The sequence below is a fragment of the Haliaeetus albicilla genome, chromosome Z, assembly GCF_947461875.1.
Source record: "Haliaeetus albicilla chromosome Z, bHalAlb1.1, whole genome shotgun sequence".
Lineage (NCBI taxonomy): Eukaryota > Metazoa > Chordata > Aves > Accipitriformes > Accipitridae > Haliaeetus > Haliaeetus albicilla.
The window spans coordinates 65,717,410-65,735,181 of NC_091516.1; the positions used below are offsets into that span (position 1 = coordinate 65,717,410).

Sequence of the window (17,772 nt, forward strand, 5' to 3'; positions counted from 1 at the left end):
TTCCTGCTGTTTTAATGAGCGATAACAAAATAGCTTTTTTATTTTTCTATTTAATAACTTACATTTATATACAACAGTCTCCAACAACAGTTCAGGTGTTCAATCATAGCTCCCACACAGTGGTATGATACACAGTAATTAGTTCATTTTCTTAATATTCTCCACATACAAGGTATGCTCAAATCTGCTCTTGGTGGCTGTGGATTAATACTGACCTTGTAAAAACAATTTCCATGTCCAAAAGACCACAAAGCACTTAAAAAAGAGGTGGTAGTCTCTTGTGCACCATTAAAAGTTTTGCATCATCAGGCAGGGATCCTCTCCACAATCATGCTCAGGAGATGAGCAGAAGTTAAGGGATCTCTTGTTCTCAGATGTGATAGCTCAGTCATGGTGAAACAGCAGCAACTGCATGGGAACCAGCAGGCACTGATCTTTTCCTCTCCTTGCTTAATCGACTGGCTACAGCCAGGACCAGGAAATCAAATTTACCCCATCCTTTCCTTAATCAAAACTTTCCCTGACCCCTCCTGACTCGAAACATCATCTTGCGAACCATACCAGTCTTTGCTGTGTAATGCTTCCTACCAGGCTTCACTGCATACCCACACTTTTGCTGTCTAGCCTTAAATCTGATACCTTTTACCCTATACCTCTTCCATGCCTTTACCAATCTTCTTACTTTGTTCTAAGACCATGATGTATTTCTTAGGTTAATATTCTTAGGACCCCCTGGCACACTGACCACCCACCCTGCCGATGCAGTGGCAGGAGGCACCAAAGCTCCTTCTCCACTCCAGGCTCCCTGACCTAGGTGGTATGTCTTACTGTTCTTGGGCAAATTTAACATTTAGGAAGGTTCACCTGTTGACCAAGAACCCATGGCACTGGTATTATTTGTAGAACAAAAAGACCATACCTACTCCAAAAGACTAAAGGAGCAAGACTGTTATCTTACGGGACAGTATTCACCTGCCTTGCTCTGTTATCCCTGAGCATGGTTCCTCAACATCCATCCTTCTTCCAAAGTTACTTTTACATCTTAAATGCCTGACTTTGGATTTCGATAATGTAGGCCAGTCCTTACATTGCTAGTTATACAGAATTATTCTACCTTGTCTTACAGTGTTCTTCACAACATTTCAGCTTGTGCATTTTTGGCATATCCACCATGGCTTAACTCTTTGTGTATTACAGGGGTAATAACTGCAGTGATATAAAAAAGGGTAATATTTTATGGAAGCAAAATGGAAACCAGTCATGAAAGGGGAAAAATGAGTTAAGAAATACTAGGTTTGGGTGGTGAAACTGGGAGAGAAGAAATGTAAAGGCATAGGCACAGATCCCTAGGTTAGAAATCACTAGAGAGGAGTAACATTTAGAAGGTCCTGCCAGCAGTTTGTTAGAGATTAGCAGTTATCATGACATTGGATATGGTAAAGAGGTAACAGAAACAACAATCCTGCCCATGGCCATCTCTATTTTGCTCCATACAGCTTTGACAAAATACGTGTGAATAGAAAAATATAGATATGTGCAAGGAAGGAGTAGAGATGAAGTGAAATCAGAATAAAAAGAAACAGCATATTTTAAAGCCATAAATGCAGAAGGAAAAAAGGGAAAAGAGAAACCAGTCCTCTCTTAAAAAAAGAGTTTTGACAAAAAAGACTTGTTAACGGAACAGGCAAAGTGACCATTTTGCTTATATCTCAGGAAAAATTAATGAAAAATAGAAGTGTGGGATTTTTTCTTGTTATATTTCGAAACATGAAAAGTTAGTGTCACTAATAAAGTGGTAAACAGTATACAGGTGCTATTTTATCACAGCCAACCTATGAGGAGAAACAGAGGTCAGCAGAACTTTAAAAGGCAGATATGACTTACTCCGACTTTAATTTGCTTTCAAAAACATGGTCACTGACCCTTTAAATCACAAGCCAATTACAAGCATTGTAGTGCCATTACTAATTATGTGCTGACAGTGTAATTTAAAATGGCAATTTCAATTTTCAGTTCATTGGGAGAATGCAGGAAAATGAAATTGCATACTAATTAGTTCATGTGTGTCAGACACCTGAAAGATTAGAGAAAAAAACTCTGCACTCATTACAAGTGAGCTATAAGCAAAGCACTCAAACCTTTCATTTGCCAAGCTGCATATAAATAAAGAAATTAAATGACAAAGAAAATTGATAATAATGGAACAAGGCAAAAATAGCTACAGGCCTGTACATAATTATACTTTGGGGGACTTTGCCCATTATACACAGCTTCCTTTAGAATTTATCTAGCATTAGAAACTATAAGAGGGTAACAGGCTACTGCTTCAGGTTCACTGTGCTAAATGTTATTTTACATTTCCTAAAAATGGAGTTTCTGGTTTCCTTCCAGTTAATCTCTGCCAAACATTCACACCGTTTTTCCAGAGCCATCTTCTGGACCAGCTGCTTTGTCACGCAGACCAAAATGGAAAAGGTCCCATATACAGACCCCTCACATTAGGATCTGGGAAGAAGCTGGTGACACGATAAAGAAAGTAAAAACTCAGAGTCGGCTGTTGCTAGAGGGAGCATCTCTCCCACAAGACCAGAAGCAAGGTAGCCAGAAACTTAGCAGCACAAGTCAGAGTGGGCTGACTTTTTGTAACCTTCCACAAATGCTTACGAAGTATCTCCCTGGCCATTACAGAAGCTGTGCCAAAATAAGATGTGGGATTTCTGCTTCTCCTCTTCTCTCAACAGAAACTGTTCACCCATATTAGGGTCAGGCAGTGTCTGTCTCTTAGAGTGTATTTCATGCCTGAAGAACAAGGCAGTGCTCTGATGTAAAGAACTACTATGCAGTGCATAAAGTGTGAGTTTGTGGAGGTCTGTGTCCTTGCCAAATCAAAACAGGGTTTCTGCAGAACACTAAAAAGCACTTTTTCTCTACAAGTATCATCTCCCTGAAAAAAATTTAGATTTTCTGTTCCCAGGTGTTTTAAGGAGAAAAGTCTTCAGAAAAGGGAAAAAAAAAAAATCTTCTCAAGATTTAAACTTCCATTTTTAAATTACAAAGACTACTTTTATTTTTGCTCTGAACTAAAAAGAAAAATAAAATACTCAGCAAGTTTTGTGAAAATTATAGACCAAAGTATATTTTAAAAGAAAAATGAGAGGAAAAAGAAGGGATTACTAGGTCCTTAGTACACATTAATCATATAACTTAATTAGCTTCTAGAAAGTCCTTACATACTATGGCTGTCAAAATTACAGAAAAACCTGCATGGGATTGGCACCACCTAGATTAGGTCATTAACTCCAAAAAAGAACAAATTGTTGAAACCCGATGCCATGGGCTGAGATTTGTAGACACGTTTTCTTCATTGGTCCAACCTTCCTTCCAGGTAAGAGCAAAGGGAAGACTTCCCTGGGAGCAAAGTCCAAGGCAGACATAACGCTGCTCTGGGTAGAAACATGCACAGCTGTCTGACAGCTGCCTCCACGGTGGGTGGTGACTTTGCCAAGTACAAATGCAGAAGCAACACAGCATTAGCCATCCCCATCCAGTTCATCTCCTAGTAAAGACATGTCTAGGGGGCCAGTGCTAAATGATTTTGAGTTTTTTTCTCCAGCTCATGTAATAAAGCCCACACTCTAAAGCAGACCAAAAGCTACTGTAACACTGACTTTTTCATTATCCATTAAAGTTACATTAGCTTTCTACTCCTGTGGAAATATTCTGCTCAAGTCCCTTAGTGTTAGTCTTTCCAGTTCTTTGTCAATGTATAAATTTTAGAGACTTCCTGACCCCTCTGGTCTTCGTGGAAGAAAACTGACTTAACATACATTGAAGGGCCTTTGTGTTTTCACCCTGCAGTGAATAACAAATAGTAACACCAGCTTCATTTTTCAGAACTGACAAAATCCAGCACTCTCACCACACCAGTTTCAGAAAACTTCATCAAATAGTGCTTTGTGCCTGCTCTCCAAACAAGAAAAACGAACAGGTAGTCCTGCATGCTTTTCCCCCACATATCTGGGAACCGCTCAGAAAAATCGTGAATGGTCGTCAGCACAAAAACTTGAATATGAACAAAAATTATGCCATGTACACAAAGGTAACTTCAAGAAGAGTGTGTCTGACACACCTGAGGGACATATAGACAGTTTAACTTGGTGCTGGTAGACAAGATGCTCAAGTACCATCTTTTGCTACTCTTGTGGTGGGTTCACTAGGAGGGAAGCACTCTCTTCACATATTGACTACACTGATTAGTGCAAAAGGTTTTCCCAAAAGTATATAACATCAACTTTCTTAGCTAACAGCTGAAAATGCCAAAGCTTAGCCCAATTCATGTATCATGAAAAGAAAACACCATAAAAATAAAAAGCTACAGCAGTCAGTAGGTAATCACTACCTTCATTAAAATACAGCCACAGGACTTCATATTCACTGCTTCATGACTCTTACTGAAGTCATTTGCTGGGCACAGAGAAATCCAGTCCACAACAAGGGCACTGCTATTTGAATCATTCTAGCAATATCCTTGAGTGGGAATGAAAAAATGTGTATTTTCAGCCCCACAGATGTGGCTGAACTAACAGCTATTTCAACCTTAATTAAAACAGCTCTTGTTGCTTCCAGTATGATGCACACAATGCTTAACCTGTGTGCCCAGAGCAGCTCAGCAGAGAGGACAGACTATTCCTGCAGGCTCTGGTACAGCTAAAACAACATTAAAGCAGTCTAGAATGATGCCCAAGGAAGGCTGCATGTGTCAAAGTATCTCTACCAAGAGATATTGCTGGGAAATGCTACTAAGGACCTAACGAGCAAGTCTAACATATGTGGAAAGCAGCTTCCTTGAAAAAAGTCTTTATAAATTTGCTTCCATGGTTTAAAGCCACAATGGAACATATGCACACGTTTTTTAAATAAAAAGATTTTTGTATTTGTAAAGTCAAGATTATTATTATTTCACAACTAAATAGTCCCTTTTAGTCTAGGCTACATTTCTGACAGTGAATAAGAATCTAGCTGTTAATTTACCACTTGTCTTCATCAGTTTCTTAAGTGACTCTGGCAATTGCATCAAGGAGATTTTTTTCCTCCTCAGCTCCATCTGTTACCTGAATCCACGGCCATCTGTCATTTTCTGCAGCAGTCCAAGCATTCACAAGACCCTTCTTATTAAGTCGTGCATAGTATGGATACCATTTCTGGAGTCCAAAAAGAGCTCGATGAGTAGAAGATGCAGTAATTTGTTGGTTTGACACAATTCCTCCTTCTATCCCTAGTGGGCCAGAGCATCCTGCAAATGGAAACAAAAAAGAAATGAATGCAACTGAAATGATCAACTCCTCTGGGTCCCAAGTGGCTATAATTACAAATAGAATACAGTTTCCAAAATGTGATGTCAAATACATTATTGAAAGAGATTTAAAGCACTTGAGTAGCATCTTTTTGTAGAAATGAAAAAAAGAGAAGTACAAAAATATTGCTTGCAAATAACTATTCCCATTGCAAAATTAATGAAATAGATTAAGCTTTCAATTTCTTTTATTTTTTTTCTATCTGAAGAGTTGTGAGTTTGGGTTTTATGGATACAATGAAAGAGAATGATCCTTAGATTCAAATACTGAAATAATTACTAAAAGCAAATTTAAAATTCTGTAATTACTGCAAAACTCCATATTGCTGCTTTTGCCATAGAGGTTAGCATTTAGCCAATACACTACAAATTGTATTGCAGCTATCTTCAGAAATATGAAACTAGACACATGATATTTTCAGTTACACTAAAAATAGTTACAGGTCTTATACATTTAATCAGCAAGCCACAAAGTAGGTATTTAACTGTAATGTTCATGTGTTCATAATTTTATGTGTGGTATTCATCATTATTTTATTCACCTGATATAGACATAATCTTTTTTAAAGTCAAAACATTTCTGCATACATTCTTTTCTGAAGCCACTCCATTTGGGTACAGGAAGAACATTCAGTTATTGTAAGCAAGCCAAACAGAGAAAATTTTCAAAATTCATTATATACAAGTGATTAGCAGTCTACCTACTTAATATTAAATACCCCCAAACACTTTTAGGTAAATGAGGGTTTTTTTTCTCAACTCAATTCTGATGCAAAGTATAAAGAGAAGCTAATTGCAGGAACTACTGTAGCAGCCAATCTTGCTCAGTTGCCCAAAAGACCTTCTGCTTTGTGGGTCAACTGCACTTCAGCAATTTTGAACACAACAGGACAAATGTTTACTTACACTTTTGGTTTTCTCAGAAGCCTGGCAGTGTTTCACCTCAAGCAGTACCCAAGAATGAACTCTGAAATGGTACTGCTATGAATTCCTTACACCACATGGGCAGGAAGTCAGAAATAATTTAATTCCTCATTAATTTAAAGGTACAGAGAAGAAAAACTGACCAGTGCAATTTGCTCCTCTTGGCAGAAGCTGAGGCAGGGAGACAGTGCTGGGAGTCACTGGCAATACAATCCCCAGGTATTGTGTGTCACTGATAATGGAGACAAATATAAACTAAACTGCAGTTTTAAGTTGATTATGGAGAAAGGCCCATAGACGAGCATGTGCTTGCACTCTGAAAAGATAAACCCAAATCCCCACACAGGTGGGGTTCTGAATGTGTTCCTTCTTAAATGCAAAAATTGGCTTAATTCCAGGATATGCCTAAATGAAATCCTGGCCTCACTGAAATTAATGACTGACTTGCACCATACAGTGATCTCATCCACATTTTTAACAGTCCACAAAGCTCAGCTAGAATCTAAAGTCCTAGCGCTACTTTTCTGTATCATGTATCACCCAACAATAAAGGTGGTGCATTCAGCACTTGACTAATAACTCTGTTCAGGCTGCACAAAATACAACAAAATGCAGCTCTCTCCTGCTGCTGTGCCAGGTGCGTAGTAGTGCCAGAAAAAAAACAAATTCTTTGTCACCAGCATAGACAGGAACAATATTGGATGTATTAAAAAAACCTACATATGTTGGAAAAGTGTCATTTTTCATTGTGTTATCGAGTGTTATTTAAAAATCGAAAGACCTAGTCAAATCTTAGCTCTGTTTCTGAAATCTTTCCATGTAATCAGAATAAACTCCTTTGGTGTATAAACTGCCATATCTGCTTGCAAGCCAGAGGTCAACTACTCCACCTTTCTAAGAAAATTGCATATTTTCAAAAGTTCCTTAAATTTACTTACTGAAATATCTCTGTCATTTCATAATGGAAAAGAAAGTGCACAAGTGCACACAGGTGCATCTATATGTATGTGTAGCTTACAAACACACACACATACATACAGGACTGATTCCAGTTTACTGTGAAATTAACCACTCCTAACAGCTGGTATCTTGAATTGATAACTACTTTAAAATAGAGATGTGAGAAACAGAAGGGAGGTTTCCAAAAGAGCCTAAAAGGAGGCATGGAGGCATGGCAGGTGTTTTAATACAGATGTAGAGCATGCAGCTGTATTCTGTCTCCTTGTGGTAAGAAGCACAGGGATGAGGACCCTGCCAGTCCTGCTGGCATTATTCTGTGACCTAACGGGAAAAATGCATGCATGAGGACAGGGCCCGAGGATGTATCAGGGCCAGTTTTGAGTGGGGTCCAGAATAAGGGCTTTAGCAGATAATTTTCTAAAGAAGAACATGCATTTGATGCCAAGACCCTTGATCTCCTATAGACATCCCAGCTTTGGCAGACTTGGAAGAGACGTGGATGTCCATTTTTTTTGCTTATCAGCCTCTGTTTAAAGTGCAGAACTTTGTGGAAAGTTGATTTGAAGGCACGTTAGTTCTTGTTTGAGATGCATTAAATGGTATTTGAAATATGTGTGAATTCCTTACAAGAGAAAGGTGAATTTTCCTTTCTAAATCGAAGGCAGTTAAATTAGCAAGTGCAGCACTTGATGGCACTTTGTCAGCTGTGACCATATATAGTCAGAAGTGTTTACCTTCTTTAGCTTTAGGAGGATTATTCCTGAAATCCAAAGCAAATCTCTACCTTCAGAGAATAGGTACTTCATTGTATGAGCTTCTTATTTTAATTGCAGTTCCAGTCTTGGTTTGTCATGTTTGCCAGCTTTTCAATGTGAGTTAAACACAAAATTTACCACTCCTAAAAACTAAAACTACTACATCAGAGATACTTTCTACTTTGGTGTTCAGTTCAGGCATAACAACATGAGATGTGTGGGAAACATGAGACTGAATAATAATTTCTAAACAATATTAGCCTTACAACATAATATATATGTAGACACCACTAAGATCTGTCTTTAGAGAACCATCTTTTTTTACCTCCCTGAAGGACATCAGATCATTCTCATGAGGTGGGAAGCTTGGATTAAGCTAAAACTTAATCTTGCTCAAGACCTGCTTGCAGGTCCAAACCACAAAACTTGCAATGCAATCCTACTCTGACCATAGCAGTGCTGATGAATTGAGCAATTGCCTAGGCACAGCCCTGGCAGATGGGCCTGGAGGAAGCCCCCCCCAAGGCTATCTCATCCTGAGATGTAAGATACCTCCACATGGGTCATGAGGGGGTTTTTTTGAGTAGTCTTACCTTGAACTTGACCACATTGAATTTATCCTCCTGTTTCATAGCCAAGTCAATCCGTATTTCAAGATATTTTTAAAAATCCTCAGTCCATTTTAATAATGTGAAGTACATTTCTTAAATTATCAGAACATTTTGCTGTCTTTCTTATTTATTGAACAGCCAGGACTAGCGGAAGTTTTGCTAGGACTCTGTGAGTAAGCTCCTTCCACTGTTAAAACTGCCCACTTACCCACCCTTTAGGTCTTTAATCAGGCATTATTCTACAAGAAAACCTTTCAATTTACTTTCTTTTATCAGTTAGAAGGAAATAGTTGAACACATTTTTGGGTAGTCAAATACCACACAGCAAATGGACTGCCCTTAGCCATATGCTCATTAATTTCTTCCACATAATCCAATAGATTTGTGAGTCATGCTTTCTCCTTACAAAAGCCCTAGTGGGGCTATCACACTTCAAATTCCTAAGAAATTTACCTTGCCCAAAACCTTTTAGCTGAATAACCTACTTCTGGTTCCATCAAACATGTTATATCAGTAAAGGACTGGTTACAAACTAGCTTCTGCTTGAGATAGTCAATTTGAGACACAAACAATACTTTCCTTCAAGTTAAGATAACAATTATTTCTTTTAGTGCTTAAGGGCTGTGATATGCCATTGACTACTAACAATGAAAAAAACAAGCAAATACAGCTTTTGGAGATTGTTTGTCTTTTAAATAAAACTGAGATACATATTTTGCAGAACAAGTACAAGCTATATTATATTTTGCTGTTACACATCTGCTTCGATTAAATCCACAGTTCATTTAACAAAAATCATGACAGCCTAGGAAACTGCATTCTCTAAGGGAGTAATAATATCACTCTAGTGACTGTACCATTCAGTCTGGTCAACATCAGCCATTAAATAGAAAACCATTTTTATTAGTTAATGCTGACACACTGGGGTATGACAATCAGCTTGATGCAAGAAAGTAAAAAAAATAAAAAGGCAACTAAAAAGCTGCTTGACAGGTTCATGATACAGATTCACAAGGAAGATTTTGTTATCTGGAGCTATTATTTTAGTGTCATTAAATAGCAAAATACTAACTCCAGCAATATTGTTTTTAATCCTACAGTGACAATTGGTATGCACTAAATAAAACCCTATTGACACTTCTCTTGTTCTTGTCAAATACAAACGTATGCCCACAATGCACCATTGTCCATGAAGATGACAAAATGCAAAGGTGTAGCAATAAGCTACACCTGTGAATGGATCCAGTGAAGGATGGGAAAAGTCAACAACACAGGAAAAGTGAAGGATTCATTTATATCTTTTCAGTTCTCATAAGAATCCTCACCAACTCATGTGAAGATGGCATGGTTATGAAACTGCCTTGAAGGCTTTACAATCTCAAACTTAACTAGATCTGAAACGTTATGCACCATTTTGCACCACAAAGCCAATGATCATTAGTCCAGATTTCACTTGTAGACAAAGTGTATGGGGATCAAATAGCTCCCCAGACAAAAGATGAGTTCTGCATTTTCACCCTTATCTCTTAGGACAATAAATCCCTCCAGCTGAACAAAAATATTTGTGCAAAAGGAAATAGAAGATGACAGCTTACTGTGTTTTACATTGATATCGCTTCAGAGGTAAATTGGAATAGGGAAATATGTCACTGATTTACCCTCTAATAAGGGAAGGACAAACCATTTTAAGATAAAGAATTACTACAGTAGGAGATAATAAGCCGAAAGCACTGGGTAAACATGTTACTTGAGTATATTTAATTTGGACTTCTACATTTATGTCAGTCCACAAATTAAGCAAAACCTCCAAATGGTTTAAAAATTGCTTGAAAATGTGTGGATTATGCCTCTGTGAACAGAAGAAGAAGATTTCTCATTAGTGACGATGAAACATGCCTGACTTTGCAGCATGAATATATAGGTTTCATTTCCTCTGTTGGTTTGTGTCTAGCTAACGTCATCAAAACAAACAGATGCAAAATTGAAGGCAGGCAGAAAACAAATCTGCTTTAGACATCTGCAATCCTGTCTTTCTCCAAGCACCTCATTTTCTGGAGTGAGATTACTCTGGCTGTGTTTAGCATAGCACGGTAATTGTGCTGAACATAAACCCTGACAATGGGATTACAGATGACCTCTGATATTGCAGTAATTAATGCTGCTCCCCACCATGCAATCTAGGCTTCAGCCTCCTATTTCTTCTTCTTGTTCCTCCTGCCACCCACACATCCTTGCCCAGTTTGTTCTGTCAAGGATAGCTCTGTTCAGATAACAGTGAATTTGTTTTTACAGGAGCGGGTCAGATGGATATGGACATTTAGCAGTCTGTTATTAAAGTGCCGACACATATGCAATGTATGAAACGATGTTCTTGTAGGGCTTGTTTTTTCACGACCATGACAGGATAAAGCTCAAATCCTCTCTTCTTTATAGATACTATGTAAAGTGCTTTTGCAGAGAGGTGGCTGGGCAACACAGCCTCCCTTCCTACTAGAGGTGTCAGTGGACCCTCTCATGGTTTTAGTGACACGATGGTCCCCAATTGCTGACTTCCCCATTGCACAATGAGGTTACAGATGACCACTGATATTGCAGTAATTAATGCTGATACATGCATAAGCTCCCCACTGTGCAATCTAGGCTTCAGCCTCCTATTCTTCTTGTTCCTTCACACAGAGACTTCAGCTTTCTGACTGTAAGCATTTTCCCACACCGGTCTGCAGGTACCCCAAGGTAGGATTCACATTCCTCTGATGGACATCCAGAGGGATTTTCTACACTGAGCAAGTCTGCAAAAACTTATACTTCCAGCATAGCACAGAAGCATATGGAGATGACAGCTCAGACACTGAAAGCAGATTATGTCTTTGTTATATAGTGCTGTGTCTGAGATGGAGGGTTGTTATTCAGGACTAATTTGCTTAGTTCTAGTTTGACAGTTTCTCCATTCTGCTCTTAGAGCAGAATGGATAGGATTGTACATTCCCCACAAAAAGCATAGGGATTAATGTCTGGGGAACTGCAACATACAGCACAGTTGAAGAGGGGACCTATCCAATGGGAATAAAATTAAAGGAAGATACAACTTCTGATTTAGGAGCTCCCTAAACTGAAGACTGCTGGAAGCTGGGAAAATACAATGGGAGAACGATCACTTAGTTCTTGTCCCTTTTCTTACACTCGTTCATTAAGCATTCACTTCAGATCACTGTCCATGGCAGGGCTATTGGACTGTCATCAGACCAAGTATGGTTATTCTTAAACTCAAAAAGAAGGCAACACCTGAAATCTCCCATCTGCAAAGCTGTAATCAGAAAAAGCAGTTTTTTAGTATTGCTCCAAGAAGTGATTGTTGCTGCTGTGTTTGTGCTGAGCTCCATCACATTAATGTTATTGACAGCATCCCTAGACATGTTCAAAATGCTTTTAATGGAGCTGGCCTGGGAAGAGGACTTCCAGAATGAAGACACTCTGCTTATGGATCCCTATCAGAGAAAACCACGGCTTCAAATAATCTGGAAAAGTCTCTATCCCAAGACATGTCAGCTCCATTACAGCCATGCCATTCCTGACAAATGTTTGCTGAATGCATTTTTTCAAAAGCTCCAGTAGTGAACATTCAACAATCTCATTTGGTGTTTGACTGAAGTGCAACTTGAATCTTTCTTATTCCATTTATTATTTCTTGTCCTGATTCTATTCTATTCTATTCTTAAAATAGCCATTAGTATATCTGTCTCCTCTCTTATTCTCGTCTACCTGGGGATACCAAATAATCACAATTTACACCAAGCACATGGGGTAGCACAAAGTGTGAAGGAGCACAGCTGTCCTTGCTGTATGGGTTATGGGACTAACTGGAGGCACAACCCAAAATCCAGGGGACAATTCAGAGCCCAGAAAAACGATTGGCTGAAGCTTGACCGTGGTGCACCATATGGCCAGTTTACAGCCACAGCAGAAAACTACTATCACTCCATGGCGATTTCAGAGAGGACAAGCACTATTGTCTGACTACCAAATACAAAACGCTTTCTCTGAGTTTATACCATTATTCAAATTGCAGCATTCAACAATTCACTGATAGACGTTATCTTTATTTTATTTTGTTTTCAAGCAACAGTTATGAATTTATTTTAAAAAATTAAATTATATTGCAGTAGGAGTTTAGTTTCTTAAACTCCTCTGCTAAGCTCTCATATAGAAATACATTAATCTTTATGGGAAAAATTATTTTTACATTTCAATTTGGCACTGTTAAAAATAGTGTTTCTACCATGTTTGAGTAGTGACATTAACCAGTTTTACATAATTCATAGGCATTTAAACACTACTAAAATTAGTCTGAATAAAACAGAAATTATGGAGTGACAGTAAAAAAACTTCTTACAAGAATTAACTTACATTGATATTATATAAGTTAAATTCATACGAGCTTTCAAGTCGCACTATAAAATAATTGCTGTGTGGTCATACTTACACACTTAATGAATGGCAGACACAGAAACCATAGCCCCTAACTTCCACATCACTGTAACTGATTATTATTATCTTAGGTTGTAATGACACGAAAAGATATGTGTTTCCAAGTTCTACTTACCAATCCCAGGATTTTTTGGTGGAGCTGGACTTGGGCAGCAGTGGGTGGAGGAGATCTGTGCAGTTGTGGATCTATTAATTACCTCCTACACTTCTAGCCATTGTAAATGGTTGTGGTACAGAGTACAGCCAATTAACAATTTAAGCGTAACTTAGGCATGTAAAAATGAAATTAGGAACCCAACTGGATTTTAAAATAATCTTTTTTATTTGCTGCTGCTGAACCCTGTGCAATCTGTGCACTTCTCCCCTCCTCAGCTATTGATAGAAATATTTCTTAAAAGAATACAAGAAAACTCAGCAGCTTTACACCTATGTTAGGAAATCTGCCAATGAGACACATTATTCTGTGGAAGTTCAGCCTGATTTCAGGATAGCTACAGACAACTTCTTTCAGAGTTTCTTGGTTTTATATTTACATTAATCTGTCTTTACTAACATGCAGTTTGGTGGGATTTTTTTTTGTCTAAGGAGCATGAAGTACAGACAAAAACTTTACATATGTGGCAAATGCATTCTGTTGTAGTGTATCCTCTCTTCTCCCTAAGTTCATTCCAAAGGGCATGTTTTTTTCTGTCACAGGCAACACTTGTACTAAAAAAACTAGTAATTTTTAAATAGAGTGTATGAATATATCTTAAACTGATAATATTACAATTTCCAGGAACTCTCAGCACTCCCAGGAAAAAAAAATGCAAGCTAAAGAATAGTCATACCAGTGCTGCAAAATGGGGTTCACCACTTAGAAAGCTCATATTCTGCCTCCCAACTGGAGTGATCCACTGATGCAAACTCACAGTCGTGCTGGCTGGTGGTAATGCTAATTTCACAGGTGCTAACTGAACAGGAAATCTCACTGATTTCCTTTATAACTTTTCTTAAACCCTATCAGGAGAGGTGAAATACCTGGATTCTGACCAGCTGACTATTTTGAAGCTCTGCCTGATTCTCTGAATTAGTTATAGGAACCAGATACTGTTTTTTTAAAGTGCTAACCAAGTACTGATAATTTGAAGGCAGCTCGTGACGTATATATCTATGTGCTTAATGATTGCTTCTTCTCAAAAGCTGCCTATAGCAAAAAGCAACTTTGAAAAAAAACTAAACCAAACCTTCTCTTGGAATTAAACCTGGAAAGACAAGATATAGTTACACTGAAGGACAATCAGCATTTTTCTAGCAGGTCTACAATGGAAATCAGTGGGATTACAACATCAGTGTAATTAGCATTCCTGCAAGCCAGCCTGACAATGAGAATGTTCATTTGCGAGGAGAAGAGTATGTGCTTTTCAAGTAGAAAATCTCATTTTGCTGCCTAGAGACATTCTTTCTGTCTTTGTGATTTGGTGGTTTTTTTTTCCCATAAGAACAGCAACTGTTCCTAGAAATGACAATATTACCAGTTACAAGATGTATTCATTGAAATTGTTTAAAAACTACTAGCGGGACTAATATGAATTCTACATTACAATGGAATACATGTTCTTCCAAAAGAAGTAAAAAGATGGCAATATCCTACAACATACTGCTGAAGTGATACGCTGAATATGAGCTATATCCACAGTACCGAACACAAACTGCATGCAAACGACTGTTATTTAAATCTGACTACCCAGAAACAGCAGTTCTTATGGTCTCTAAGCTGTTTTCATCTTCTTCTATAACACATCTAACTTTTTAATAACTGGAAATTCAGATATCAGCATTTGGATCTTGTTCCTAGCAGCCATTTGATGTAGGTATAACCTTATATCCATGTAAAGCAGCTTTAAGGATCAGGGCTTGAAGCCCTGTTAAAAATACAGAATTAATTTAAAGGTCATGGACTTTTATTAGGGTGGAAAAAAATTCAGAATGAAGACTCAGAAAGTTATCTTTGTGTATGTGCAGTAAAAGAAGTCTTTCATTACTACAGCAGTGTAGTAAAATGAGATGTTATATTTGTGACTCCATGGTGTATTTTAAACATAAATCTGTACATATACTTTTTTTATATCCCCTTATTTTCCCATATCAACATCACTTTTCATCATAAAAAGGACATTATTCCAAAGTGTTTATATTAAGAAATAGTTAACCAAACAAAGCAAACATAAGGGATGCAATCCATGTGACTCAGCTTCAGCCACTTGAAAGTTAAATATCTGCCATGAACTAGCTGCTTAGGCTTTTTCTGTCATCTGTGGGAAGAAACAGGCAACCTAAACCATGATTTCCATGATTCCGTTATCTACTGAGAAAGTGTTTAAGACAGATGTAATAATCTTTTCTGTTTCTACTGACCAAGGAACAAGACTAGAGCACTATCTTCAACTTAGCACCTAGGTTTAAGAGGCTAAAATTAAGTGAAATTAACCAGATGAGTTTTAAAAAAACTGAAAAGACTTAACTTTAAAAATAAAAAAAAGGTATATTTTTTCTGCAACGTTAGATTTACTAGATAGTTAACATAGTTGGGCTTTATGGAAAAAGGTCTTTTAAAAACAGATGCCAATGAAGAGATGAGCATAAGAGCAAATAAACAACTTTTCAGACTTCGATTTTTCTGTTGAAAAAGATGATCACGAGAATCTTAATGTGACACTGGAATTGGAATTACCAAGGGATTCAAGTTGAAATACCTACATCAAACCTCAGAAAGCTATATGCTGTAGAAATACCAAGCGACTCCTCATTCCATCTGCATCACATCTAATATCACTGGTGGTGTATCCCAGGGATCAATACAAGAGCCAACACTGTTCAACATCTTCATTAATGACCCAGACACTAGGACAGAGCGCACCCTCCCCAAGTTTGCTGATGACACAAAACCGGGAGGAGCGGCCGATACGCCAGATGGGTGTGCTGCCGTCCAGAGGGACCTCAACAGGCTGGAGAAATGGGCTGAACAGGAACCTCATGAAGCTCAACAGGGGAAGTGCCAAGTCCTGCCTCTGCCCCTGGGGAGGAACAGCCCCATGCACCAGGACATGTTGGCCAACTGACCAGCTGGAAAGCAGCTTGGCAGAGAAGGACCTGGGGGTCCTGGTGGACAACAAGTTGACCATGAGACAGCAATGTGCCCTCCTGGCAAAGGCGGCCAACACCCTCCTGGGCTGCATCAGGCAGCGCATTGCCAGCAGGTTGAGGGAGCTGATCCTTCTTCTCTACTCAGCACTGGGAAGACCCATCTGGGGTGCTGTGTCCAGTGCTGAGCTCCCCACTACTAAAAAGACATGGATGTACTGGAGTGAGCCTAGTGCAGGGCCGTGATGGCCAGTGGACTGAAGCATCTGACCTACAAGGAGACATTGAGAGATCTGGGACTGCTCAGCCTGCAGAAGAGAAGGCTCAGGGGAAATCATATGAATGTGTAGAAATGTCTGATGGGAGGGAACAAATACAAAGGAGCCTGGGTCTTTTCAGTGGTGGCCAGTGACAAGACAAGAAGCAATGGGAACAAATTAAAACACAGGAAATTCCATCTGAACACAAGAAAAAAGTTTTGGGTTGTTTTTTTTTTTTACTGTGAGAATGGTGAAACACTGACTGGAATAGGTTGTCCAGTGAGGTTGTGCAGCCCCATCTATGGAAATATTAAAGACCTGACTGGACACAGTCCTGGGCAATAGGCTCTAGGTGGCCCTGTGTAAGTAGGGAGGTTGGACTAGACGACCTCCAGAGGACGCTGCCAACCTCAACCTTTCTGTAACGCTCTGATTCCAAATAGTTCTAAGTCCAGGTTCTTTTCAGATCAATGCTCACAGACTGGTATATCCTGGTGTCAAACCATCAGAGGAGCCCTTCCTGAGTAGGAATAATCCGACATCGTTCTGTTGACTTTGGAGTGTTACTGATTTACAAGGGGTGAGGATTTGCCCCTGAAGTACTTCACTTAATCCAGTATTATACAGTGCTACATGAAATAATAGTAATAAATAATGTGTTCATTGATTTAGCACTTTTTTCTTCTCGGGAGCCATTCTTAAGCAGAACACTTTATACAAATGTGTTTGCAGTCCCAATTCTTTTGATAAAGTTAAGTTTGGATATGTTTGAGTCCCAGTCAGTCACAGTCTGTTAGAATGATACCTGACATACAAAAATTCTCACTGTTTTCCTATACCAAATTAAATTTTTGCTGTTAGCTGCATGGATAATCAGTGTATTTAAAAAAGCAGAAGAATTTCTAATTGTAGGAATTACATCTTAATTTCCAGTAGAAGGTAGAGACCCAAAGAGACTTTTTGTTTTCCAGCTGTCTTTGCATGTGTATGCAGACTGTTATGTGTAAATGTACACTATGACAGACTGAAGAAGGGCTAAAATCTTAAGTTACTAAAAGCATTCTGTTCGGCTTTGTACATTCAGTATACTTCAGTCATACTTGCACAGAGCAAACATATTTTGTGGAGGCATTGTGAAGGACATTAATTGTCTCATGGTTTGGCTTCAGCAGTCCAAGAGCACTGATTACAGTGTACAGTGTAACGCTGGAGATGCAGATGCAGTAGGTATATTCCTACATACCCATTTTTTTAATGTATTGGCCTCCTTTTTTTGTCAAGCACATTCTTACTGCCATCTC

At 38.5% G+C, this 17,772-nt stretch overlaps 1 protein-coding gene across 1 annotated transcript in view; it reads right to left on the reverse strand.

Annotated features, from left to right (window-relative positions):
- Nucleotides 1-17,772, reverse strand: part of EDIL3 (EGF like repeats and discoidin domains 3) — a 269,327-nt gene that overhangs the window by 72,979 nt on the left and 178,576 nt on the right. The window contains exon 6 of the mRNA XM_069777348.1: nt 5,112-5,293. Coding sequence (XP_069633449.1) covers nt 5,112-5,293 — 182 coding nt within the window. The remainder of the gene's footprint in view (nt 1-5,111; nt 5,294-17,772) is intronic.